A 26,607-nucleotide genomic window follows, 5' to 3' on the forward strand; every position below is an offset into this window, starting at 1 on the left:
ATCAGTGAACTCTGAATCTGTACTAAGTTCTGAATCACCAAGTTCTCTGTACAAATAAACCTCTTCAGTTTGTTTACACACACTCCTCACGTAGAGTGCGTTTTTATGGCGTGTTCACGTAACCACCAGCACACAGGTTTCCTCCACTGTCTTTGTGTAACTTGGCAGACAGGGTTCATCATCTGGTCAGCAGACCCGGAGTCACTCACCGCTCACATGAAGCAACTTGGACAAAAGTTGCATCTGCTTTCCAGCCTCATGAATATTCATGTATTGTGGGCGTCGACCTTTGCCCACTGGTGTTAAATAGGCAGAGCATCTGATCCTGCAGCACCCACTGAAACTCTGAGCATAAAGAGTTATCACCTAAACGGGTTCTTCTACGTCTTGCAAGTAAGTATTTTATATATTATAGATCAAATGGGACGTTTCATGTCATTTTATTATAGTAAAATAAGCCTGCAGTTTTTAGAAAGCTCACATTTGATGGTTTTCAGTGAAATAATTGTTTCTTAATTTCTTAATTTTTTCTTCTCAGTTACGTACGTTTTATGTCTCATCTTAATTTGCTAAATTAGAGTTTATTAGATTATTTTAGTGTCATATGTGTTGGGGTTTTGTATCTGACACTGTGCACCTTTAATTTGATATTTACCTTAGTTAATGGTACATTTACTTGATATTTTTTTGATTAATAATGTTGCCTATAATAATCTTTTTTGTATCTTAAAATTATTGAACCTGAACTAAGATGAATTAAGTTGTATTTTTGTTAATTAATGTTGACAAAGATTAATAAGTACTGTAATGAATGTATTGCTCATTGTTAGTTAATAATAGTTCAGGCATCAACTAACCTTAACTAATGGGACCTTATTGTAAAGTGTTACCAAATGTTGCTTTCAGGCTTATTTTCTTAAAGGGACAGTTCACCCAAAAAAGAAAATTCTGTCATCATTTATTCACCCTCTGGTTGTTCCAAACCTGTATGAATTTCTTTATTCTGCTGAACACTAAAGAAGATCATTTATCCTTTATTCAACCCCATTGACTTCCATGGAGAAAAAAATACAATGGAAGTCAATGGGGTCCATTCCAATATTCCTCGAAAGATCTTCTTTTGTGTTCAACAGCATCCATACAGGTTTAGAACAACTTGAGGGTGACAGAATTTTCATTTTTTGGGGTGAACTATCCCTTTAATGCATATTCCTGGGCACTATATACAATTTTGAGTTTATTTCATGAGATATAAAAATAAACTGTTTTGCGAACAGCGTTTAATGTTGATTTTAAGATAAGCCTTCATACCAGCAGTAGGCTACTTATTAATGCAATTCAGTTGATTTTGTTATATTTTCATCTCACGACCTTTGACGCTCTTGTTTTCTTTCACAGAAGTAACACAACTGAAAATGGCCATGCATGAGATCATCCCTTTTGCTAAGGAGATGCTGAGGTCCGGTCCCTCCAAAGGCTGCCTGAAGGTCTACCTAGTGGGCGGCACGTTTGCCGTCCTGGGAATGGTGAGCGGTGTAGTGCAGGTCGCCGCTTCCCTCTTCCCTGACCACGAGGAGCCGGATTTTGGGATGCTAAAGGTGCAGGAGATCATAACAGAAAAAGAGCAGGTCCAGGAGCCACAAACCATCATCCCTGAAGATGATGAAATGGATGCTGCGATGGAGGCCAAGGCTAAGGAACTGCCCATCAGACAGAGGCGGATGAGCTTCAGAGCTCATGCTTCATAATGCTCCTGCCCTGATGCTGTTTATGCCTACATGACAAAAGCTGAGCCAAAATGAAGTTCTGCTTGTGCACTGACCCGTCATGAGGAACCGTATGGACCCAGTTATTGTACTCAGCGCTGCAGAGCAGCACGGAGAGGGAAACGACTTGATAGTTTACGACTGTTACGTATGTCTGTTCAGGTGGTGTAATGATTTTTTTATCAGATGATAACTATTTATAAAGGATGTATAAAAGTCATGTGTAGAGTGTGCTAACTTTTACTGCCATTAAATAAATTCACATTTGCTCAATCTCTGCATCACTCTGTTGTACTGTAAGATGATACTTTGATTCTGCATCAAAAAATGAGGGTGTTTTGTTGTTAATGTCATATTAAGAGTCTTCTCTCAGTTTTGCTTTTTGTGGAATTAATTCATTTATTATTACATAAACATGCTTGCATATGCCTTAGGAGGAAAATCGGATAAAGGAATCTTCTCTGTTCACTCTGAAAATGGTTTCTTTCAAGAAAAAAAAAAAAAAAAAAAAAAAAATGATGGTGATTAAAATATGCTACAAATATACACTAAAAAATAAAGAAAGTTTGTCTATAAAGGGAATGACACCTTTTCAACCTTATAATTATTATTATTATTATATTATGAATGCACTGATACCACTTTTTCCAGAACGAGTCCGATACCGACACTTTAAATTTTGCCGATACCGATACCTGTATTTTCACTGCATTTGTAATTATGAATCATATTAGTTGGCTTAATTTGTTCAGCAAATTTTCTTGCTTAATCAAGCCTTAATTAGTTTCTGTTACTTTCACTGTTCATTCTATTGCTCTATCATATTTTATATATCATTTAATTGCACAGCGCATACTCAGAGCTGTTTCAGCAGGGCTCAGTGCTGAGGATTGTGTCAATGGTTCAAATGTTCAGATACTATGAAATATCATAACTCTCTATTCGTATTTAGATACTACAGCAAAAACTACTAGCGTAATTAATGTGAATTTAAAACATTATTAAAGACAAGTAAGCAATCAGTAATAAAATAAGAAGAACAAATAATCAGGTTATAAATAGCACAAATAAATACAATAGAACACAGTAATCAAATGTGAAATATCATTGTATATTAATCACTGTATAATTTGGGTGTCGTTTTTCTCTTATCAGCTCGTGCACCACTATACAGATGGTACTAAATTTCATTTAATATTCCACTAATTAGGTACATTTACTTCATAGACAGCTTTCTTTTTATTTTTATCCCCATATACTCTCTGTTGTAAGTGTTTCTTTGTCTGGACACAAACACTGTAGGCTACACACACTGCGTAGTATTGGTTGTTGGTATTGGAGCATTTTTATGAGTACGAGAGCGCAGTATCGGGCCCGATTCCAGTATCGCTATCGGTGCATCCCTATATTATCATTATTATTATTATGGCTAGACTATGATTCATTATTCATAATCCAAGAACTCATAATTCAAAACATTTTGTGTGAGAAAAACATTTTTATGTTTTTTCTCACACAAATAATATACTCAGACAACACTACCAACAATAATAACTACTACGTTTATTACAATTCTAGTAATTTTTAAGATAAATAAATAATCTAATTTAAAACATGTATTTTTTAATGACTTGCCTCGGCCGTGCCTTTATTTTGAAAGCAAAGCCGGAACCGGAAGTGAGGCCCGGGCTTCTTTAGGAAGTAAACAAACCCAGGACAGCTCAGACTCAAGAGTTAGATTTACCGGACAAATTGTCGTGCTGTGATCGTGTTTCTTATTGTCAAGCAAACAATGTGAGTACAGTTGTATGACACACTTTAACTCTCTGTTCTCTTCTACAAACATTCTCATTCTGTCGTGTAATCACTGCCAAATCTGAGAGAAACTGTTTATCACGCGACATTTCTGACACATCACGCTGCTGTTCTCCTATCACTCTCTGTGGGATATTTGCTGTTCATGACTCTGAACTTGTTCTTGTTGGATTCATTACTTAATTTTAAGTACTTCATAGAGACAGACAGCAAACAAACATTTCACATCTGCAAACATGATTCATTGGTTTCAGTTTAGGTGAGTAAATACATAAGCACAACACTACACATATCCACTGTTAATGACATTAACGTTACCATGAGAGAAAATTATATACGTTTCAACATCTATCTATCTATCTATCTATCTATCTATCTATCTATCTATCTATCTATCTATCTATCTATCTATCTATCTATCTATCTATCTATCTATCATATGGTCTCAGATTATACCTGGGAAATAGGAACGTTTTATTAATTTAAAAACATAATACTAATATTACTATTGTTACTGTGTGATTTGACAGCACTTTTTGGTTACACTTTATTTTAAGGTGTCATTGTTACAGTGTAATTATATATTTAAGTACTGAGTAATAATAATTAACAATATGTACTTACTATAGGGTTAGGGTAGGATTAGGTTTAGGGTTAATTGCATGTAATTTAGGGGTGGTTAATCTGTCTGATTTCCCGATTCGATTCGATTACGATTATTGAAGTCCCGATTCGATTACAGTCGATTTTCGATTATTAACGATTTTCGATTAGCGATTATTGATTTTCCAGTTCACAACAGTAAACAAAAATACACTAAGTGATTGCAGTATTAAAAAAAGTCAGCTGCTGAATTACTTAACTCTTTTATTGAGTAACAACTCAAAGCACTTTCTGTGTCGTGTAGTTATAACTTCAGAATTATTTGTATGTAGCTTATGTTCTGTAGAACACAGAAATGAATACATCACATTGTGTTGTGACTCATCAAGTTGAACCAAACTAGCTTTTAATACAATGTTGGTATGAGCCACCACAGTATTTTACAAATATAAAAAATAACACAAAGTGAAAATAAAGTGGCATTTTGGCGTTAATATTGAAACGACAGTTACCATGGTGAATACACAATACTAACAAGAACTGTTAATGAAACATGGAAACTGCTCCTGGTGAATAGAATGAAAATCATGCCTGCATGCAAATCCTTCTCAGCTAACACACGACGTACCAGTAACGTGATTTATTGGTATTTTACTTTTATTTCATGACTTACTAATTTACAACGTAACAACGTTGCATGCTCGTAGTTTCCTTTGCACTTTGCACTATACAGTGAAGCGATACACGGCGCGCCCCTCCGCATTTGCGCGTGCAATTGAAGAGTGTGCGCTACGAGTACAGTATAACGGCTGACAGGACAGGAACGTCCGTTTTTCTGAGGTGAAATACTTTTTATTTCAGCGTACACATACGTCACTGCCTGGTAGTTCCTATACTGTGCTGGGTTTTCTGAAGTAGTTGTGATTCGCCTCTCATAACATAACATGCTCTAAATGCACGCAGAGTGGATTTTTTTTTTATTTATTTTTTTATAAAAAATCGATTTTTGAAAATTTGATAATCGATTCATACTCGTCCATAACATACTCGCGATTAATCAATAATCGATTTTTTTCACCACCCCTAATGTAATTATGCATAATTTAATCTTATTACTATGGTAAGTACATGTAACATATGTAACACTGTAAAATAAAGTGTTACCCACTTTTTTTAAGTTATTTTGGTTTTAGCCACCACACATTTAAACCGTTTGAATGCAATCCTATATTCCTGTACTATTAATTATTATTAAATGATGTTATTTGAGGAAAAAGTTGTGCTAACTGTGTTTATTTTGATTGTGTCATGTTAAATGTTAATTTTAAGCACTTCCCCTTGTCATAACTGATTTTGTGATGCTATGAATTTTATGGTGTGTTTTAGGTCTTGCGTATGCGATAGATAAACGGCTGTGTCATCACTGAGTGTAATACAGCGCATCATCATCATGTCAAGGAAACAGTCAGGAAAGCCCATAAAGGGAAACAGGAAGTATGAATTGGAGAGGAAGAGAGACGAGCGGGCGGCCCGTCGGGCTCTGGCCAAAGACAAAAAGAACAGGCCTCCAGGAGGGGAAGATGGAGAGGAGTTTGTCAGCTTCTCCAACCAGCTTCAGGCTCTGGGTCTCAAACTCCGAGAGGTGCCTGGAGACGGGTATGTGTGGGCTTTTGTCACAGGATGATTGTGATGACCATATACGGTTCTTTAAGGAGTCAGGCCTCTGTTTCTCATGTTGTCCCGCAGTAACTGTTTGTTCCGGGCTCTTGGAGATCAGCTGGAGGGACATTCGCGGGGTCACCTGCATCTGCGGCAGGAGACGGTGCAGTACATGACCTCGCACAGGCAGGACTTCGAGCCCTTCGTTGAAGATGAAGTGCCGTTCACACAGCATTGTAAGAGAAGTCTCGAAAGTGTGTGTGTGTCTGTTGCCATAAATCCTCTTCTGGTCAAAATAAGCTGGACTAAAATAATCAGATTGCATTGCAACTCGCATTAACTTCAGAAACTGCAGAAACTTGACTGTTAATCGTTAATTAATTAGTGGTGTTTGCTTAGTCAAGGATCACTATCAATATTGCTCATTCTTATGGTTTAAACTTTGAAAAAATAACTTGTACAGACATTTGACTTAAGCCACTATAAAACTGTTAAAAAACATTTATGTTAATTGAAAAAAAATTAAACGTTAAAGGAATAGTTTACCCAAAAATTCTGTCATTAATTGCTCTCCCTCATGTTGCAGCTTTGCGACTACAACACTTTTATGCTTCAAAAAGTTCATTGTAAAACATTTTCAGCTGGAAAAAAATAATATTCTGACTGAAAGTGATTCCAATGATATTGTTCCTCTGTGCCGTTCATCATTATAGTTGTGAAATGGACTATTCTTTTACATTTAGATCTCATTAAAACCAATAAAACTGACAAAAATAAACAGTAAAATTCCAAAAATGGAAAATATCAAAATAAAATATCAAAATTGAAACACTGTATTGATGATGGTAAAATGTTAAACAATGTTAAAATAAAAAATAAATCAAGTTATAACTTTATATATATATATATGTGTGTGTAAATATATATATATATATATATATATATATATATATATATATATATATATATATATATATATATATGTTACGGCAAAGTGTGTAATCCGGCATTCTATAGAATGCCTAGGTAATGTATAGAATTAGGTAATGTATTTTTGCCAAAAACCATCAGGCATTCTATACATTGCCTAGGCATTCTATACAATACCGGGATTTCACACTTTGCCGGTAACATATACACTAAATGTGAGTGCTGTGTTATCCAGCTCTTCCAGTGAATTCCTGCAGGAAAGTTATGTCATTGAAGAAATCCTTGTCATTTCTCTCTCAGTGTCGAACCTCTCCCAGCCGGGCATGTTCGCCGGTAACGACGCCATCGTGGCCTTCGCTCGCAGCCAACAGTTGAAAGTGGTTATTCATCAGCTGAACGCTCCATTGTGGGAGGTGATGGAGCATTAATGTATTTGATTCGTTTAAGTCTAAAGTGTGTCGTTATTAATGCTTTTTTTCTTGCCATTTAGATAAATGGTACAGAGAAGCCGTCATGCCGTGAGCTACACATCGCATATCGCTATGGAGACCATTATGACAGCGTCCGAAAGATTGGAGACAACTCTGAGAGTCCGGCACATCTACGTATAGAGGTCTGTCTGCTAAACAAACATCAGACACACACACACTGCCAGTCAAAAGTTTTTGATCAGTACGAATTTTTATGTTTTTAACAGAAGTGTCTTATGCTCACCAAGGCTGCATTTATTTGATTAAAAATACAGTAAAATAGTAATATGTGACCCTGGATCACAAAACCAGTCACAAGTCACACGGGTATATTTGTGGCAATAGCCAACAATACGTTGTATCAAAATTATAGATATTTCTTTTATGCCAAAAATCATTAGGATATTAAGTAAAGATCATGATCCATGAAGATATTTTGTAAATTTCCTACCATAAATACATAAAACATTTATTTTTGTGAGTGAATGCAGCACAATCGCGAACATAAATGGACAACTTTAAAGGTGATTTTCTCAATGTTTTGATTTTTTTTGCACCCTCAGATTCCAGATTTTCAAATAGTTTTATCTCAGCCAAATATTGTCCTATCCTAACAAACCATACATCAATGGAAAGCTTTATTTATTTATTCAGCTTTCAGATGATGTATAAATCTCAATTTAAAAAAATAGACCCATGTGACTGGTTTGTGAAATATTATGACAATTTAAAATAACTGTTTCCTTTTTTAATATATTGTAAAATGTAATTTATTCCTGTGATCAAAGCTGAATTTTCAGCATCATTACTCCAGTCTTCGGTGTCACATGATCCTTCAGTTCATTCTAATATGATGATTTGATGACAGAAATGTGGGGTCAGGTTTTTTTGGAACGATATGAATATTTTTCTTCAGTTAGGACATATTAAATTGATCAAAAGTGACAGTAAGATTTCTATCTCAAAAGATTTCAGTCTCAAATAAATGCCTTTGAACTTTCTATGCATCAAATGATCCAGATTTTTTTTTTTTTTAAACAATAAAAAATTGTTTCTTGATCATCAAATCATCATATTAGGATCACGTGACACTGAAGACTGGAGTAATGATGCTGAAACACAGCTTAGATCACAGGAATAAATTACATTTTTAATTATATAAAAACAGAAAACAAATATTTCACAACATTACTGTTTTTACTGTATTATTATTTTTTTTTATCAAAGAAATGCTGATTTACTAAGCTCTTATCATGTGACTTTCTCATCTTTTCTTTCGATAGAGTCTGAATAATTCCGGACGCTTTGGAGAGGGTCAGAAGGATAAGTCGAGAGGTGCCTCTCCCTCGCACTCTCTCTCTGAAGATGAAGAGCTGATCTTGAGCGATCTCTGTGCCGACAGTCCGTCCATTTTTAATTCAGTTTAATTCTGTTTCCCTTCACTCCCAACATGCTCTCACCACTGTTTTGTGTCCGCAGGTCAATCAGACAATCTAAGTCAATCAAATGACACATCACAGATGTGCCTCAGTGATTGGCTGGAGTCTGAACAGAACAACCAATCATCACAGAGAGATTCGGCTTCAGGGACACAGCCTTTATGTCAAGGCATGCAGGCTGAATGTAGTGAAATCAAATCGCCAACAGAGAGCAGCATCTCACATAAACCCAAGGTAACGCAGATTCTTTTGAATGATAAAAATGTAATATTCGAGTTTCTCAGATGAAAATAATAACGTATTTGTGTATTTGTATCCTTTTTAGCTCTCTAATAAACAAAGGAAAGAGCAACAGCGTCTAGAAAAGAAGAAACGGCAAGAGGAGAGACATAAACAGAAGGTTTTACAGGGCAAAGGGTCACATGACCAGAATCAGAACGGACCTGAAGCCGTCACTCTTGTTCCAGCGCTCAACACCCTGAGCATCTAGAGCAAATATGAACCCTGATCAGTCTTGGGTGGTCCGTACACTGTGTAATGAACCAGAAACTTTAATAGTTTGAATGTACAGGAACTGTGTTGTGTGATTGAGCGCGTGTTTCTTTAGCAAGAGGATGGCATTGAGATACGTGGAGCTGTACGCTGTGCGTGAGATTGTTGGCGGTTGATTTTTTTTGTACCGAACATAATTAATTAACCCTCATTAATGTCAGCTGACCCATCGGAGCTCAGCCAAAGAACACTTGGAAAGGGATCTGGAATATTGAGAGGAGAAAGAGTTTAAGATTAATGATGGACCACTATTTAAACCTGTTGGGGAATTTTTGATTCATTTGTTTAAAAAACTTTCGGTTCTGCCCCTACTTTCAGTTTTTGAAAGCTACTTAAGAATAGAGCATTCAAATAATCATGGTTTAAAATCTAGCGTTTCATTTCCAGACAGTTGGGCGACTTCATATTCTGCAGTGAAATCCTATAAATAAACTTTTCAAATGGGATTTAAATTGTGTAGTATTAAAATTTTATTCACGACAAGGGTGAATTTCAGGATCTCACATTTCACCTCAAAATATAAATCATATTTTGCTTAAAGAAAATGCTATGAAGCACTATTTAGAGCTTTTGCATTTTATGACAAGTGCTTTTATCATTCCTTTAACGTAAAGAATGTATACATCTTTTTTTAACTATAACATTGTAAATGACTGCATTACAGGAATGAGAATCTAATGGAAAAAAAAATTTGGTGGAAATGTGCTTTATTGTCATGCAAATAGTAGCAAAGCTTGTTAATGGATAATAAAAGGCTTAATTTTCTTTATGCAGAAATATTATTTGTATTTACTATGGGGTGAAATGTGACTCATTTGCCTTGAGCAAGGGAAAGGTGCCCTATAAAAAAATATATATATTAGACATATTTCTTATTTTTAGGAAATAAAATATAACTTTCTGAAGGTATAAATAATGACTTTATTGCACAGATGTTTAGAAACCAAAGGAGACAAGGATTGAAATCGATCCTTTTTTTATTTAATAACTGAAAACATTTTAAAAACAGTGATGTGTAAGACGTGCAGCCAAGCTGGGAATGAACAAGCACCTTTTCATAATACATAAAGCTTGACCTGCCATTATGATGCAACAAACAAAGGCACAAAATACCAGATGCTGATTTTTTTTTTTTGAATAGCTATAGAAATAGACTACAAATTCTTGCAGAATGGCCCTAAAATAGGGATGAAAATGGTTTTCCTTTTTATGTCTTGAGTCAAGTCAAGTCAACAAAACGATGTATCTGTAAACACTATTTTAAGACCTTGATCCAGCCTGCGAACTTATGCTTGCCTGTTAAGACACAACTACAGAGAACATAATTAATAAATGATCAATCTAATCTACAGTATGCATGCACAGGGTAAAGCTTGACCCAATGAAAAAGTCACTATTCTTCAAACCAACCAACCGTGGCCCTTTTGAACCACAAAACATCTGCGACCAACATCTGCAAAGTCTTAATACTTTAGCCACAGTGATCAAGATCCATGCCAGATTTTCAGTGTTTCACCGCTGAGAGAATCTGCAGCTATGGTAACGTGTACGTTAAGCAGGGCTTCAATGTTTGCATTGACCTTAAAGAAAAACCAGTGATGGAGGTCATTCAGATTCCCCCTAATAGTGTCTTATTGTTCCCTTTTTTTAAAACTGTGTGGAGGAATCTAAAAACAAAAATACAGTAACCAACTATGTCTCTTGATAAATATAACTCAATAAACATTAGTAGGATATTTACAAAATATTGCTTCGGTGATATAACTCTTAATAAAAGCTTGAATTTCTAATGCATTAACATTCTAGCAACTTAAAGGAATATCATGGGTTCAAGACATAGTACATAAATGTTAAAATGCACAGTTTGGAAAGTATAGCCACATGATAAAATGTTAAATTTTGTCTATTATAGTCATCAACGATCATATAAAGCCGCGTAAACCCTGTAACTTTCACTCAGTATGCGCGAGGATAAGTGCATTACTGTAAATGTGAATTTAGCTTGTTTACAAAATGAGGGATGAGTCAAATGAAAACAAAATGATCTGCGGTAATATGCAGCGAGCCACAGATGCGCCCAATAGTGCTGAACTCGTATTGAACCCCAAACATTCCTTTAAAAGTCACTTTTGAGCTCAGAGTCATTTAGTCTCTGTATTATAAGTGTCGTTCGGGGTGTGTGTGTCAGTGCATGTTGTGTTGCTGTGTTTAAAGATCACCATCTTTGGGTGACGAGTTCTCCAACAGAGTCCTGGACCCCCCTGTCCTCCCATCTGTCCATTTGTGGAAAACTTTTGGTGTTGTTCATCCCTCCATCTTTCCTGTTTGGCAGAGCGGTGCTCCATGGTTCCAGATCACCGCAGCTGTGAAGAAAAACAATCAAAAGGTGGCGTTGTTATTATAATAAATGTGTGTTTATGCAGTGTAAAGAGCTTAACAATTCCTCTTTTGTTTGTCCAACCAATGTATTTATGCAATATTACGTCATACAATTCTGTTTGGTAAAATGACTTTACTTTTAACCCTATAAATCCTGCTGGATCATATTTGATACGCAAATTTCGAAGGCCTCTAAATTATCAACATGATCCAAAATTTGGTAAAAAACACAATCTACTACATGCCTTCTGTTTTCTGATTGATAATTCATACTTTATAGCAAGTAAAAGAGATTTTAGATTTTTTGCAATTCAATCTTTACTGATTTTTATAAAGTAAACATAAAGATAACTATTATATTGTAAGTAATATTTCAATTTGAACACTTACTGGACTGAAGCGCCTTATGGTTATCAATATGTCATATTTTAAAATCAAACATGATCAGGCTTTTGAGGAAGGTTTATTTGTTCATCTCTCAATCCTCATTGTATTGCATTGTATGTTTTGCCCCAAAATAAAAATCATAAAACCCCAGAATATTTTGTTGTATGAACATCTGAACATACAATATGTCAGAAGAAAGAACAGAGCCTCTGCTTTTAAACAAACGTGTTTTATTCTAGATTCATGCATTTTTTTTATTTAATCAACACTTGAATGAAATTTTATCAATAAAAAAAAGGCAACATTTTTAACAAAAGCTGATAAAATCGTGTAGCCTACTGTAAAAAATAAAGTGCATATAAATAGCAGCAACTGCACCAAATGTCATATTTTGCTCAGTTTGGGCCTCTGTTCTGAGTGTGAGCTCTATGTTATCTTATGAGCCAAAAAATTTCAAATATGATACATGAAAACTTTTTAGATATATTTCCTCTAAAGGTTCAACAAACTGTTCCATTTCAAACAATGTGATATTTCAGACTATATTACGCCATATGCCAGGCTCTTTTCATGTCCTAAAATAACCCATAATCCCCATGTTTCCCAGACAGGCGTCTCACCGGAGCGCTTCACGCAGTGCAGCAGAGACCCTCCCCACGGGCCGTCCGGTACACCGGGGAGACGCAGACGCGGGCTCTGGAGGGCACGTGGGTGAGGGTGGTGGACAGCCGGTTGGGTGGTAAATACAGGGTGGAGTGCTGGCTCTGACCTCGCTCCCATGTGACCCAGTAACCGCGCAGGCCGTCGAAACTCCCCTTCCACCGGAGCTGCACTGACTCATTGCCCACTGTGGTCAGCTGCAGATCCGAGAGAGCCGGCAACACTGACAGAAAGAGGGAGAAAGGTCAAGCTTCCCGTTTCTTGCTGGGAATCAAAGCGAGGTGAGCGGATGTGGGAAGGATAATAGCAGGAAAGAGGAATTCCAACACATGCTCCAAATGAATTTAATTAAGGAATAAACTTAATTAACTTATAACAACAATAAGGGTGTAGTTTGGTTCTTTTAAGTCCGGATAAAAAAAGAAAATGATACATTTAGTCCTGATTTGCTTAGCGTTCACACTATACGTATAGATATTTTGCGACGGAACTTGTCAAACATCCGAAACAGTGGTGTGTACCGGGCTAAATGCGCTCGCTGTATGTGCGTAGCAACATACAGTATGATGGAGCTGAGAACTTTTGAAGAGCTTAAAAAATGTGTAAAGGAGTCAAAACGGCAGCAGGAATCCCTCCGTCACACAAACGAAGATGTGCTGCGAGGAGACCAGTTCCTACACCTGTACTGAACTGTTAATGGGCAACATTGAAACTACGACAAGAAAAAACAGGTGTGCTTAAGCATTCTGTCCTTTTTAGGGTCGCATTTTGTGACATCATGTCTGTTTTTGGTTTGTTTCCATGTCTTTGGACCGTGTTGCGTTCATATTTCCGTCGAACCGCACCAGAGTTTGTTTGGAAGTGGACTGAGACCCATCTTTTCAGCCCTCTTGGTCCTCTTGTGTGGTACACCAGGGTTTGGATGGCAGCGTTTACACTTATTCAAACGAACCGCATTAAAGGTGTGTTCACTCTTGCCAGGTTTGGTTCAATTAAAATGAACTCTGGAGCGATTGCTCTGTCAGTGCGGTTTATTTGAATACGTGTGAACGCTGCCATCCGAACCCTAGTGTGAACCAAACAAGCGGACCGAGAGCGCTGAAAAGATGGGTCTCAGTCCACATTCAAATGATATATGAATGCAACATGGACCAAAGACATGCAAACGAACCAAAAACAGGATGTGATGTCACGAGATGCGACCCTAAAAGTAGGGATGCACAATATATCGAAATATAACCAAAAGGTTGTTTTTGAGGTAAAAAATTACTTTTCTTTCTGATGTACTATTTTGGATGCTGTTATAAGATCAAATGTCTGTGAATTCAAACAAGTATTATTAGAATCACTGTTTTGTAAGCTAAAAATAGAAATGGCTAACAAGTGTCAAACTAGCAGTCAGGCTAGCTCACATGAGATGAAAACATGGTTGGTGTCGATACTGGGACGGTTGTAACGCCCCTGTCCCAGTATCACCAACCAAGTGTCATTTATCTTTTAAAAACTAATCTAGCTAAAAAAATCTGCATAGTTTCCCTTTAATGTTCAAATTAAAAGTAAAATGTGCACTGTGCATTGCAAATTAAATGTAAAATGTCATCAAATCACATTTTAAGGTAATTATCTAAAATAAATATAATATAAATTCATTTTAAGTGTGAAAAAAAGGTAATCATTACTTGAAAACATGAAATGAATAGTCACAATAACATGTCTGATAAATAATATTTTCCAATTTGATTATATGATTGATTCATTATGTATATTTTAGACATGTTTTAGACAGTGGAGAGACTGTATTAAAATCAATTCTGCAACCTGTACATATTTCATAAAACCACTTAAATACATTGTTTCAGCAGCTGACAGATTGAAGTTTATAATATAACAAATTGGTTATTCCAGTATAAATGTTTTTTGATGTATTGCTAAAAATAGTAAAAAGTGTTCCAACTGTCCCTAGTCTCCCCCTACACTTATAAAGGCGTGCATAAGAGATGGGTTGGTCCTTACCCTCCTGTGTACAGGCTTTAACCGACATGGCTCTCTCTTTGCCGTTGGACTGCCTCGCGCTCACGGTGACCAGGAACTGTGTGTCGGGCTGGAGGTCGGTCAGGACGGTGGAGCTCTGCGTGTTACTGAGGCGGATGACCCGGAGCGGGCCTGAAGGAAGAGCTGAATACTCCACCTGATAGTCCTGGATGAGGTGAGGGAGCAGTGGAGCCCAGCTCACACGCACACTCCTGCTGCTCGACTCCGACACACTCACTGTGGAGAGGGTCTCCAGCTCTGGCTGAGGAGGGTTCACTGGAGGATGACGGGGAGACATTTCAAAGATCAACTTCACTTTTTGTCCCTTAAAAATATATTGAGGGCTCTTTTGTGTCGCTTAACATGTGTAAAGACAACAATAAACTGATCACATCCCATTTTACTTTTCAAAAGGTAAAGTTTTTTTGTATGAAGACAAGGGGGGATAATATGCACCCATTTTTAGTTCATGTTGAATTTAACAGTGAATATGCCTTACTTTTGAGTTTGTTTTTCAGAATTTCACAGTGATTCTCAATTGTAATTATTGTAATAGAGCTAAAATTGCATTTTAATTCACATTAAATTAATATTAATAAAATACGAACATTAAATTATTATTATTAATAATACATTTTGTTAATTTAAAAAATAATAATAATAAATATGATTACATTTAATTAATTAAGTCGAATTATTGATAAAATAATAATAATAATTAAAAATAATACATTTAATGTTCGTATTTAATCAATGCTATTTAACAATAATAATAATAATAATAATTATTATTATTATTATTGTTATTATTAGCATTAATTAAACATTAAAGGCAATGAAAAAAGTACTGGCCATAAGAATCATTCATAATTAATTAATTTAATGAATAATATTACTAATAGCAATAATAATAATTATCATATTTAATTAAATGCTAATCAATATTATTTATTATTATTAAAAGCATGAATTAAACATTGAAGACACAACGACCAAAAAGTAATGATCATGAAAAAAATATTTTCATTATGCAAAGTATAGGTTTTTTTTTTCTTTTTCTTTTGGACTTGTGATGAAATATGATCTGGATATATATATGTATTGACAGGCTTTATGAGCTTCAGTTTGAATGATGATTAATCTGCATATTGAGCACCTGTCTGTGTAGTAAAGGTGGCTTGAAGCGAGTTCAGGAACTCCAGGTTGGCTTTCGGTGTGAGTGTGACTTTGTATGTAGTGTCAGGACGCAGGCCGATCAGCTGAGCCGAGCTGGCATCTCCAGGCCGGGTGATCCTCTGAAACGGACCCAAGCCAATGCCAGGACTGGTGCCCGGACCTCCAGTTCCTCCGGTCTGCCCTGTTCGGATGGGACCAAACTGGATATCATAGTAGCCAGTACCAGCCAACACAGGCCTCCACTCCAGCTGAGCTGAAGTAGCAGTGACCGACTTCACTTGTAGTCTCTCGGCCCGGATAATCTCTGCGTTTGATCAGAGACAAAGACAAATCAAACATGGCGTAAGTTAAATCATGTACTCTAGTCACTAAATCCATGCCTAGGGCAGTTTCTAACAGGATAAAACCCCACCTGGTCTGAAGTATAGCGTGCAATCAATACGTTTGTTTATGTAAGTGTCTGGAAGTTGCACATGTGTAACGCCTTATATATGTGCGAAGGAATGGCCACTAATAATAGCTGTGTCTAGCGCTCCGGGGGGGGGGGGGGGGGGGGTGATGACAAAATCACTTCTGTATAAATAGCCCTCATCTCGCATTACAGTGTCTGCCGGTTTCTGTCCCCTTTTCCTCCTGCCACTTCTTATCTGTGAGCCGTCTCAAGCTATTTGTGTTGGAGTTGACTGGCATTCGAGATTCCTTCGGCACACTGGGGCGGACATCACACACACATCAGATCACTCGCCCTATTTAGAGAACACTCTCATAAGATTGACTGTTACTCTGGGTGAAATATGAAATCATGGTCTACAGAGTTTCATAAAGTATCAATTTTGAATAATTCTGCATCTGAAAGAGCACTGAATCTCCTGATCAAAACACAGGCGAAGAAGAAGCAGAAACAAGTGATATCAAATGTAAGCAGATGCATATGTAAAATAACGCATATGTAAAATCAAACATTAAACAACATATAAATCAAAACTGTCTAATGTTACTGAATGAAACATTGATAAAACGGATAGAAAACTAATGTATGAAACTATAGAATAAAATGTTTTTTTTTTTCGGTTCTTTCTTTTGACATATTGCATGTCCAGATATTCATACAACAACTAGCATTTTTTTTAAAAGATGCAAGTGGGGAAAGAATTAAAATGATCATTTTGTCCTCATTTACTCAACCTAATTTTGTTCCAAACTTGTATGAATTTCTACAAGAAATGGTTTTAAATGAAATTTGAGAACTGAAAAAGTCAACTGAATAATTTCAGAGGACTTTATACAAGCAGTCATAATTATGGACTACTTTTATGGTATTTCAGTAGTTTTTAGGTTAATATTTAGGTTTGGGGGGGGGGGGTAATGTGCATCAATTTTTATGCCATGTTCAATTTAACAATGAGCATAAATTGGGTCCCAACATTTCACATTTGAGTTTGAAATTTATATGATAGAATCTTTTCTTCCATTAAATAGAAATTTTCAGCAATAATTAATAGTTCTCATTAGATTTTAGTTATTGTAATATAGTTAAAATTCCATTTTAATATTACAAAAATATATTACATATTGAATGTATAATTATTATTATCAATAATGAGAAAAAGTTTTTTTCCCCTTTTTGGAGCTTGACAGTCCATGTGTGGTCGATATTTACTTTTGTAAAATGGAATATGTATTTGCCATGGCCTAATGCAGTTTTTGAGATATTTCGATGAAACGCACCAATAATTGCATTCCTCAAGTCTTCACTGATGATGTTGATATCGTCAATGTCCACAAAGAACAGGTGCTCCTCTGTGGGTGGACTTGCGACCTCTCTCAGCACCTGGTAGTTCCCGTGACCAGTGGAAACCACCAGTACGGCCACCCCTTCTTCTCGCAGCCTCGCCATCGGTTCCCGTATCTCGCCGGGATCCACTCCATCCGTGAGCCAAACCAGAACCCTGGGAAGATCCGGTCTGGCACCTCCCGGGACACCCTGTTTCAAAACCTGGTTCCTAGCCATCAGAAGAGCATCCACCGTGTTGGTGTCGCCCTTCAGCTGTTTAGTCCTCTCCAGGGCCGCCTGCAGGCCTCGCTGGGAGCTGTAGGCGTCAAAGCCGAACTCGAGATGGGGCTCCGTCCCAACCTGCAGCAGTCCCACCCTCACCTGATCCGGCCCCAGCGAGAACGGCAGCAGAAGCTCTGACAGAAAGTCCACCATGCGGGAGAACTCGTAGGAGGACACGCTACCAGAGGAGTCCAGGAGAAACAGGACATCGCCCTCGCAGCAGTTCAAAACTGTAGGTGAAAAACAACAGAAACATTTAAGTAAATGATTCATGGTTTAACATCTCAGTGTTTATTTAGGACATACTGAAGCAGCACTGAAACACTCCAGACTTTTCAAGGCATGAGGAGAAGGAGTTTGTGTGTGTGTATAGTCAAGCTACTATGGTCGTATATTATCTGCCCGTTTTATTGTCCGCCAGCTGTAAATCGTCCAGTTGGTTAAAAACAAGTAAAAGCACATTTCTCTTCAACAAGCCACATGATTTTTAGATATCATTAACAACAAACAAGCCCCCAAAGTTTAATATTTAAAGGGATAGTTGACCCAAAAATGCATTTTCTGTAATCATTTACTCATCCTCATGTTGTTCCAAACCTGCACGAATGAACACAAAAGAGGATTTTGGAAAGAATGATTAAGCTGTGTTAGAGTTTTGGACCGCATTGACTTTCGTGGGGAATAAAGTTTATTTTTGGGTGAACTTTCCCTTTAAGGTTAGGGGTTATAGTCTTGTAGGGAAGCACAATTGATTAAATTAATTGAAATGTATTTATTTATTTTGTTTGCAATAAATTCATAGTTTTCATTAAATTCTTATTATTGTAATAGAGTTAATATTATATTTTAATATATAAAAATTGAATACATATTTAATATTAAATGTATTATTTTTTTAATAGTATTAAAAAATACGAATACTTTTTAAAATATTATTATTATTATCATCATTATTATTATTATTGACAATGTTGTTGTTTTTTTGGTCCTTTTTGGAGCTTGACATGCCATGGTCAATATTTGCTTTTGCATTATGGAAAAGATCATCATCAACTTCTAAACAACAGAAGAAAAAGTCATACAGGTTTGTAAGGAAATGTGGGTTAGTATGATAGTTTTTGAAATATGTCTGTGAATATTGCATTAAGACTTATTTGTTAGTAATATTTACTAAATAAAAATATCTTAAATGGTAAGATTTTGTAGTAGTAGTAGAAATAATTAATACTATTAATAAAGTTAATAATAATAATATTGTATTATTATTATTTTAGTTTTATTGATAAAATCACAAAATTTTACGGCAAATTGTGCAGCCCTACAAACAAGCACAGCATTTTACTCGCAATTCGATTATTTTCCTCAATTAATTCAATTGCACAGCTTCAGATGTTCACTCTGGAAGTTGACGAAAGATTTTACAAGTTTGGATGCACAACATTTAAACTCATTAAATGTTTATAGCGAACACAATAAAACGAGGAGAAACTCTGAGAAAGAGCGGCCAAACGAAGATACGTGTGAAACCAAGTGAGGAAATTAGTCATTTGCGAAAGGAAGTTGGCTGGAACGGTAGATTCTTAAAATAAGGATAAGAAAACAGTAGTATGTATTAGGACAAGGAAGAACAGGGGGCTTCACAATATTTAAAGAGATGGAACATTTGATTTGGCCTTTACAGGAATTTCCTGGCTGAGGAGCCCTCTAACCTGGAGCAGCTTGATAAACATAAACAGATGGGGGAAGGAACAGCCCTGCTACTGGATGTTACAACCGGACTGACGGGCATGCATGGAGAACAAGGGGGGAGGTGAGAATTGGCTGTTCCATATGAAGTAAAAGAAGGAATGTAGTGGCTATTCCCTGAAGAGGAAGAAAGAGTGTGTGCAGAAAAGAGCAAGTGGGCGAGGGTTCAGATGAATGCTGCCAAGCGTTCGCCTTGCCACCTAAGACAATCCAAAGTCGGCAACCTGCCAAGTCCTGTGTGAAGATCTGGAGGCGTAATTTGAATCGAATTATAAGAGAATCTTGCAAATCGCTTTCTCTGTAGGCCATTTTTTGTGATGAAGAAGGTCAGTTTCACAAGTGGAACCAATGAATTCTACTAAAATCGAAAAGTTCTCATAGTTTTCTTCCGCTTTGCTAAGAGAGAAGAGCCTAGGGTCACTTGAACCTATAAGTGTTACCATTACCAGACGGATTGGAACCAGGGTGCGGTGGCATACAGAAACGTCTGGAGTCAAACCCGAAATGCTTAAGGCTCTTCCTAAATTACTCTCTGTGAGTCACTGTTAGTGTGTCTATAGTTTTGTTCAGGCAGGCATCAAAATAATTGTTTTATTTTAGTGGCAATTGTTGTGGCAGTCAGATTCAAATGAGTAGTTCAGCCTTGAAACTCTATTCGTGTTCTGACTGGTTGTTTCAGTGTAACCACAGTCAATCGACCCCTCGACTAGAGCTGTAACAAAATATCGTGTCACAATATATCGCAATGCAAAAATGCAACAATGTGTATCGTGGATAGTGACAATGGCCCTCATTTATCAAAAGTGCTTACACCAAATTTCCAGCGTACACCTGGCGTACACCCAAAACCACGGTGACTTTGAGATTTATCAATATGGACGTTGGCGTACGGCACGCTCAAATCCTACGCCAGCTCAGGAGGTGGTGTACGCACGTTTTGAGTGCGGGAATGCGCAGAAAAACAATTCCTAACACCACAAAACGCACTGACAAACTAAAAGATATAATATATTATGACCCACTGTAAAAAAACAACAACACAGTAATTATAAACTTCAGTGTTTATTTTTGTGCAACATGGACTTCAATGTTTAATTTGTGTGAATTTACCAAAGCATTTGAATTGTAGACATATGTATTCCTTAAGTTGCGAGCCTGTGCGCTTTACCTGACGTTTCAAGCCTTGTTTATACTTTCGCCTGGCCCCGCAGCGCGAGTCTCCGCGGACTGCGCGCGCACCTCCCCAAACGGACGAGGCGTTTATACTCGACGCGCTCGCCGTTGTACTATTCTTTGAAACGATGGTTAGGCCAGGGTTAGGCCCGGCAGGTGTGCACGGACTGGGTTTAGTAATGAAAGGCTTTCAATGACCAAAAAAATAATTCAGACTGACAAAATAATAAAAATGCCATTCTTCTTATTTTAAATAATAATAAAAATAATAACGAAATTATTCTTCTAAATAACAATAAGCGTCATTAATGATAAAAATCTAGAAATCAATTTTGTTTCTTTCCACTTTCCTGGTTTCGCTTTCTCTTTCTCAAAGAAGTTTCTCTTCTTTGCCGTCTTCCGTGTGTCCATGGCGTAAAATGAGGGCGTGGGGGGAGCGGAGACTTGAATATATAGGGGCGTGTTATTCTAATGACGATCGATTTCAGCCGCGGCATTTATCAAGGGCAGGTATTGCGTACACCAGAATTTCAAAGGTACGCACAGCTTCATAAATCAGGCGATGAGAAGAGTGTAAGCATAATCTTACGCCAATATATACGCCTATTTCTACGCAAGATTGATAAATGAGGGCCAATATGTATTGTGTGTAGTTCACCCAAAATTAAAATTACCGTGTGAGAAAAATTTCAAGTTTGCAGAGTTTTAGTGTCAGCACTACATTAAACTGTTGAATATAATGTATTAACAATGCAATGGGGGAATATCTGTGGGTCATGATAATGCCAAATGACTGACATTATAGTTAAATATGTCTGGTCAGTGACAGAGTACAAGCATGTTCTTCTAAAATAATTCTGTATTTTCAGCTTATATTTTTATTCTAGTGTCACCATTGTCCTTTGCATTGGGTTTGCAGCACCAAGTCCAAGCCTATTACTTTACACCCCCAATGCAATACCAAAATTTTGCATTTTAATTAACAGTACATTTTTTGTTAACCTTTTACAATATGTCTTGGAGTATCGCAAGAATATTTTATCTCATCCAAACGAACACACTAAGGGTGCTTTCACACTAAGTTCGATTGCCTGGTCTGAACCCGAGATCGATTGCTCCCCTGCCCCGGCTGGACTGTGTTCAGATTATATTATTTGGGTCCGATTTGGGTGTTTACCCCATTACTTGGTAACGATGGCGCAGGAGAAGGTGGCAAAATGCATAGCGATGCATAGCAATGCCTCACTTTTATATTTTTACACACTTTTACACACCAAAAGTGCTAGTGTAAAAGCAACAGAACTCTGTGCCCTCCGCCTCCCCAGCACCACCTGTCTGGATCTGCCACGGGGGTCTAAACCACATATGCTGTTTGAAATCTGATTAAAGTCCAAAATGTTATGACACTGGCATGCAAACGGCATGTTTGAGTTCAGCTGTTCGAATTGAGCTGTGTTTGAATACGATCGTTTTTTCTCTCATAGTGAACAATGTGACATTCACTAGTGAGTCAGCGAGTTGGAAACAATACATGCATGAATTCCTCTGTTGCTTGTCTTTCATCAAGCGTTTCATGAGTGCAGTGGGATCTGGGATGTCATGATAGGCATCAACAGAGGCAAAGTGTACATAATACCTCTATTTTCTGCCATTTATTTGTTTTCGTGAAAGTGGTCGATAGCCTAACATTAGTGACTGACAGGAAAAATCCTTTAATTTGCACGCCTCACTCAATGTGCATGTCAGTGATGTGTTGACAAGAAGTTATTTCTGTTCTATTCATACAGCAAATACTCCCTGTCAGTTATAAGTCCTGAAAATGTAAGGCATAGACATCAATTATAGAATTTTTTTGTCAATCCAAATTGTGAATGAATATTAACGCAGCAAAATATGAGAAGATAATCAGACCACAGTGCAGAGAGAAAATGCTTTAATTCAACATAAACTTTTTTCTTTTCTTTTGCGTGAATCACTTAAACTTGGACCATATGTGTTGAAAGAAAAGAATCCCCTAACACGATGTGTGAAGGAAAATGCTTTTACACACATGTTTCTCTTCTAGCTCTCATGTTTGTAATGTATGTCTGCTGGTGCTCCATCAGTCATGTTTAACAGAAAGTAATCCTCTGTTATGAAATAAAAGTATTAGTCCAGTCATTTTATGAAAAAAAGTTGAACAAATTGCAACAGAAGCAAACTCAACTGATTTTGTATAAAAAAGTCCCGAAGAATCCCATTAGGGGAAAGTTTCGAAAAAGACCCAAATATAGCCTATTCATACGCCTATTCATTCTTTTTCTCACGTGAATTTTAACCTTTAGATATCACCATGAAAATTACTGAGTTGATTACTTACATCAAGACAAACAAAAAAATGTATTACAAGTTTTTAAAATTGTTTGTTAACATGGACAAATGGAGCATAATCTAATTACGTATGTGCTAATTTGCATAAATACCACAACAGATCTAAACATTGGCTCTAGCCAGGTGAAAATGTCTTGTTAAATCTTGTTGACACATAACAGTAAAATACTTAATGTTAAGGTCTGGATGGAACCCATTTAGGCTGCCCATGAGCATTAATACATAGAGGCAGGAAGAAGTACTTTAGAAACCAGCATTTATTAATTATTATTGCAGAGATGGGTCTGTGGGACTGTTTCTGGGGATTCACTTTTTATTTTACCTACCTTTTGTCTTCTGCCTTCTCCTTACCATTGTCTCCCTCAGACTCGTCCCCCAGAAACAGTCCCACAGACCCAGCCCCAAACCCCATCTCTTAAAAATGATTTAAGGCTGGTTTCTAAAGTACTTCTTGCTGCCTCTATGTATTAATGTTCATGGGTAGCCTAAATGGGTTCCATCCAGACCTTAACATTTAGTATTTTACTGTTATGTGTCAACAAGAGTCAACAAGACATTTTCACCTGGCTAGAGCCAATGTTTAGATCTGTTGTGGTATTTATGCAAATTAGCACATACGTCATTAGATTATGCTCCATTTGTCCATGTTAACAAACAATTTTAAAAACTTGTAATACATTTTTTGTTTGTCTTGATGTAAGTAATCAACTCAGTAATTTTCATGGTGATATCATGGTGATATTTTTTCCCTATTCATGTGAGAAAAAGAATGAATAGGCGTATGAATAGGCTATATTTGGGTCTTTTTCGAAACTTTCCCCTAATGGGATTCTTTGGGACTTTTTTTCCCCTTACTCAGGACATATTGAGGATACAAAATCAGTTGAGTTTGCTTCTGTTGCAATTTGTTCAAGGTTGACCCCCATTTTGGCTTAAAATGACTGGACTATATCTCCAGATTTCTTCTTTCAGTCAAATTATTGTTTAAAACGCTTTGAGATCTTGATGAATTAACCAAGAATAGAATAGAATAGAATAGAATGGTTACACTTTAATTTAAGGTGTCCTTGTTACAGTGTAATTATACATTTAAGAACTGCGTAAGATTAATAAACTATGTGTACTTACTATAGGGTTATGGTTAGGACTAGGTTTGTTGTGTAGGGTTAGTTGCATGTAATCACGCATAATTTATAGTTATTACTATAGTAACTTCATGTAATATGTAAAAAAGACTGTAAAATAAAGTGTTGCCTAGAATGCTAAGGTAAATGTTAACTCTGAGTCAGTGATTTACATTAGTAATGATTATTATAGCACTCAAACTCAATGCATGTTTGCTCTGGAGAATGCACTATTAAAGAAATTGTTAACACTTTAAGGCTATATATGTTAACAGCAGTTAAAGCAATAATAACTAACATGAAATTTCTTTTTGCTCTTGTGTGTTGCAAAATAAAAGATGATCTGCTCTTCTGAATCGGGTACTGAGTGATGTCTCAACTTGATCAGGTACTGACCCACATGACTCACCTGTCCTGACTCCTGAATCAGATGAATCACCTGTCCTAAAACATGACTCACTCAAATCAAATACTGACTTCTGAATTGACCAATGTGCTTCATCGTATGGAGAACAGTAATAATCTACCTAAATTACCAAGAGTATTTAACTAGACGTTAAGAAGGTACTGAAAGCTGATTTAACCACTATAATCCACTAACATAGCCTACTGAGTCATACAGGATACCTTATCGTTCTGGTTTTGATCCGAATGAAATGCTTGACTCAAATGACTCGGCTGAATCAGGCACCAAGTTTAGAATTATCACATAAGACTCAAATAAATTGTGTTCCGCGTCCTGTGGATTAAAGAATACGAAATCTCATACTTGAGCTCCGAATTAAAACATGACTGAAACGACTCACCTGAATCAGGTACCGAGTCCTGAGCGTCACCAGTCCACAGGAACACGCTGATCAAAACACACGTGAGCGCTTTTCTGACCTCCATGGTTGACTTTTATGTCAAAATTATAGTCAATTCTGCACGTTTTAACGCGTCTACATCGCCTAGCACAATTTCTATTCGATTTCTATTTCTAAAATCCTCACGGTTCACTTTAAAAGTCTCATTCAATGCAGGCAGTCACCAGAACTGCAATAAAATGTGCAGCTGCAGCACCTGCGCGACGAGGCTACTCTACATTCTGCGCGTCGAGATCGAAATAAACACGAAACTTTCTGCCCTGGCATAAACTACTCAGTGTGGATCAAAAGCAGTTTCGGATTAAAAGCCTCTCTCTCTCATGGCTACTGAATGCATCATGTTCCTCCCGCCCTCGGTGAACTGCGCACTCCTCCTCTAGTACTTTAGACGGGTCCCAGCGTCACCATCTTGAACCTGTGCCCGGTTTCTGGTCCTTCTGATCTTTATGTTACAGTTATTTTCTTGCTAGGGAATGGTCATATAATATGTATCATTATGGGTAACTAGAACTGGCCACTTGAGAGTTCAGTTGTTCGTTATTTCAGTAGAGCTTTTTAGTTGACACTAATGCATATGATCCCATGACACTATTTTTTCTTTACACATATATAGTGAGTGATGATATGCATTTTGGTCATGCATTTGGGTCAATGCATACTTCAAAAGTGTACTTAAATATAGTTAAATATAGGCCTGATTATAATGCATCATAATATAATATCATTTGCAATAAATAAATAAATATCAATATTTGATTAAAGAAATACAGTAAAAACATTAATATTGTGAAATATTATTACAATTTGAAATAATTGTTTTCTATTTTAATATATTGTAAAAATTTAATTTATTCCCGCGGTCAAAGCTCAATCATTACTCCAGACTTCAGTGTCACATGATGCTTCAGAAATCATGATAATATTATGATTTGCTGCTCAAGAAAAAAATCTGATTATTATCAATGTTGAAAGCCGCATTTATTTGAAATATAAATCTTTTGTAACATTTTAAGTCTTTGCTGTCTTATTAATGAATGCATCTTTGTCGAATAAAACTATTTAATGACAAAAATAGCTGAACATTCATCTTTGCATCAGAGGAATAAGTTATATTTTATAGAAAACACTTATTTTAAATTGAAATAATATTTTACAATAGTGTTTTCAGAGTATTTTTCAAAGAAATTCAGCCTTCTTGAGGACAGTACAATTAAATAACTAAAAAGATATTTAACAAAGCATGCTTCAACTGATATTTTCAGTTTCTTTCTGGAAGATATGCAGATGGTGAAGTGTTTGTTATCTTGATAACAATGTACTTGTGAACATGGTTTCATTTTATTGTGTTTGCCTTACAGGTACACACTTCCAGACGCACCTAATAATAGACACACACGTGAGTCAC

At 36.5% G+C, this 26,607-nt stretch overlaps 3 protein-coding genes across 4 annotated transcripts; 2 read left to right on the forward strand and 1 right to left on the reverse strand.

The window, feature by feature from the left end:
• The first annotated feature begins 332 nt into the window (after window positions 1-332).
• g0s2 (G0/G1 switch 2) lies at window positions 333-2,345 on the forward strand. The gene is made up of 2 exons (XM_081386023.1): window positions 333-393; window positions 1,399-2,345. Exon 2 carries the CDS (start codon window positions 1,416-1,418, stop codon window positions 1,746-1,748), a length of 333 nt encoding a protein of 110 aa, XP_081242149.1. The 5' UTR covers window positions 333-393; window positions 1,399-1,415; the 3' UTR covers window positions 1,749-2,345.
• A 1,097-nt stretch (window positions 2,346-3,442) lies between these two features.
• otud3 (OTU deubiquitinase 3) lies at window positions 3,443-10,167 on the forward strand. 2 transcript variants are annotated; one of them, XM_081387246.1, is made up of 8 exons: window positions 3,443-3,840; window positions 5,571-5,840; window positions 5,931-6,079; window positions 7,074-7,186; window positions 7,264-7,386; window positions 8,527-8,644; window positions 8,723-8,916; window positions 9,008-10,167. In XM_081387246.1, the coding sequence occupies exons 2-8, from the start codon at window positions 5,635-5,637 to the stop codon at window positions 9,170-9,172; spliced, it is 1,068 nt and encodes a 355-aa protein (XP_081243372.1). In that variant the 5' UTR covers window positions 3,443-3,840; window positions 5,571-5,634; the 3' UTR covers window positions 9,173-10,167. The 2 variants fall into 2 exon arrangements, with proteins under 2 accessions (XP_081243372.1, XP_081243371.1); XM_081387245.1 differs by having other exon boundaries at window positions 3,443-3,560.
• A 26-nt stretch (window positions 10,168-10,193) lies between these two features.
• Window positions 10,194-25,621, reverse strand: vwa1 (von Willebrand factor A domain containing 1). Its single transcript, XM_081387244.1, has 6 exons — window positions 25,143-25,621; window positions 17,596-18,153; window positions 15,848-16,171; window positions 14,674-14,967; window positions 12,621-12,883; window positions 10,194-11,597 (listed from the first exon to the last, which is right to left on the reverse strand). Exons 1-5 carry the CDS (start codon window positions 25,225-25,227, stop codon window positions 12,630-12,632), a joined length of 1,515 nt encoding a protein of 504 aa, XP_081243370.1. The 5' UTR covers window positions 25,228-25,621; the 3' UTR covers window positions 10,194-11,597; window positions 12,621-12,629.
• Window positions 25,622-26,607: the final 986 nt, after the last annotated feature.

This window comes from Scardinius erythrophthalmus, assembly GCF_964197995.2.
Source record: "Scardinius erythrophthalmus genome assembly, chromosome: 15".
Classification (NCBI taxonomy): Eukaryota; Metazoa; Chordata; class Actinopteri; order Cypriniformes; family Leuciscidae; genus Scardinius; species Scardinius erythrophthalmus.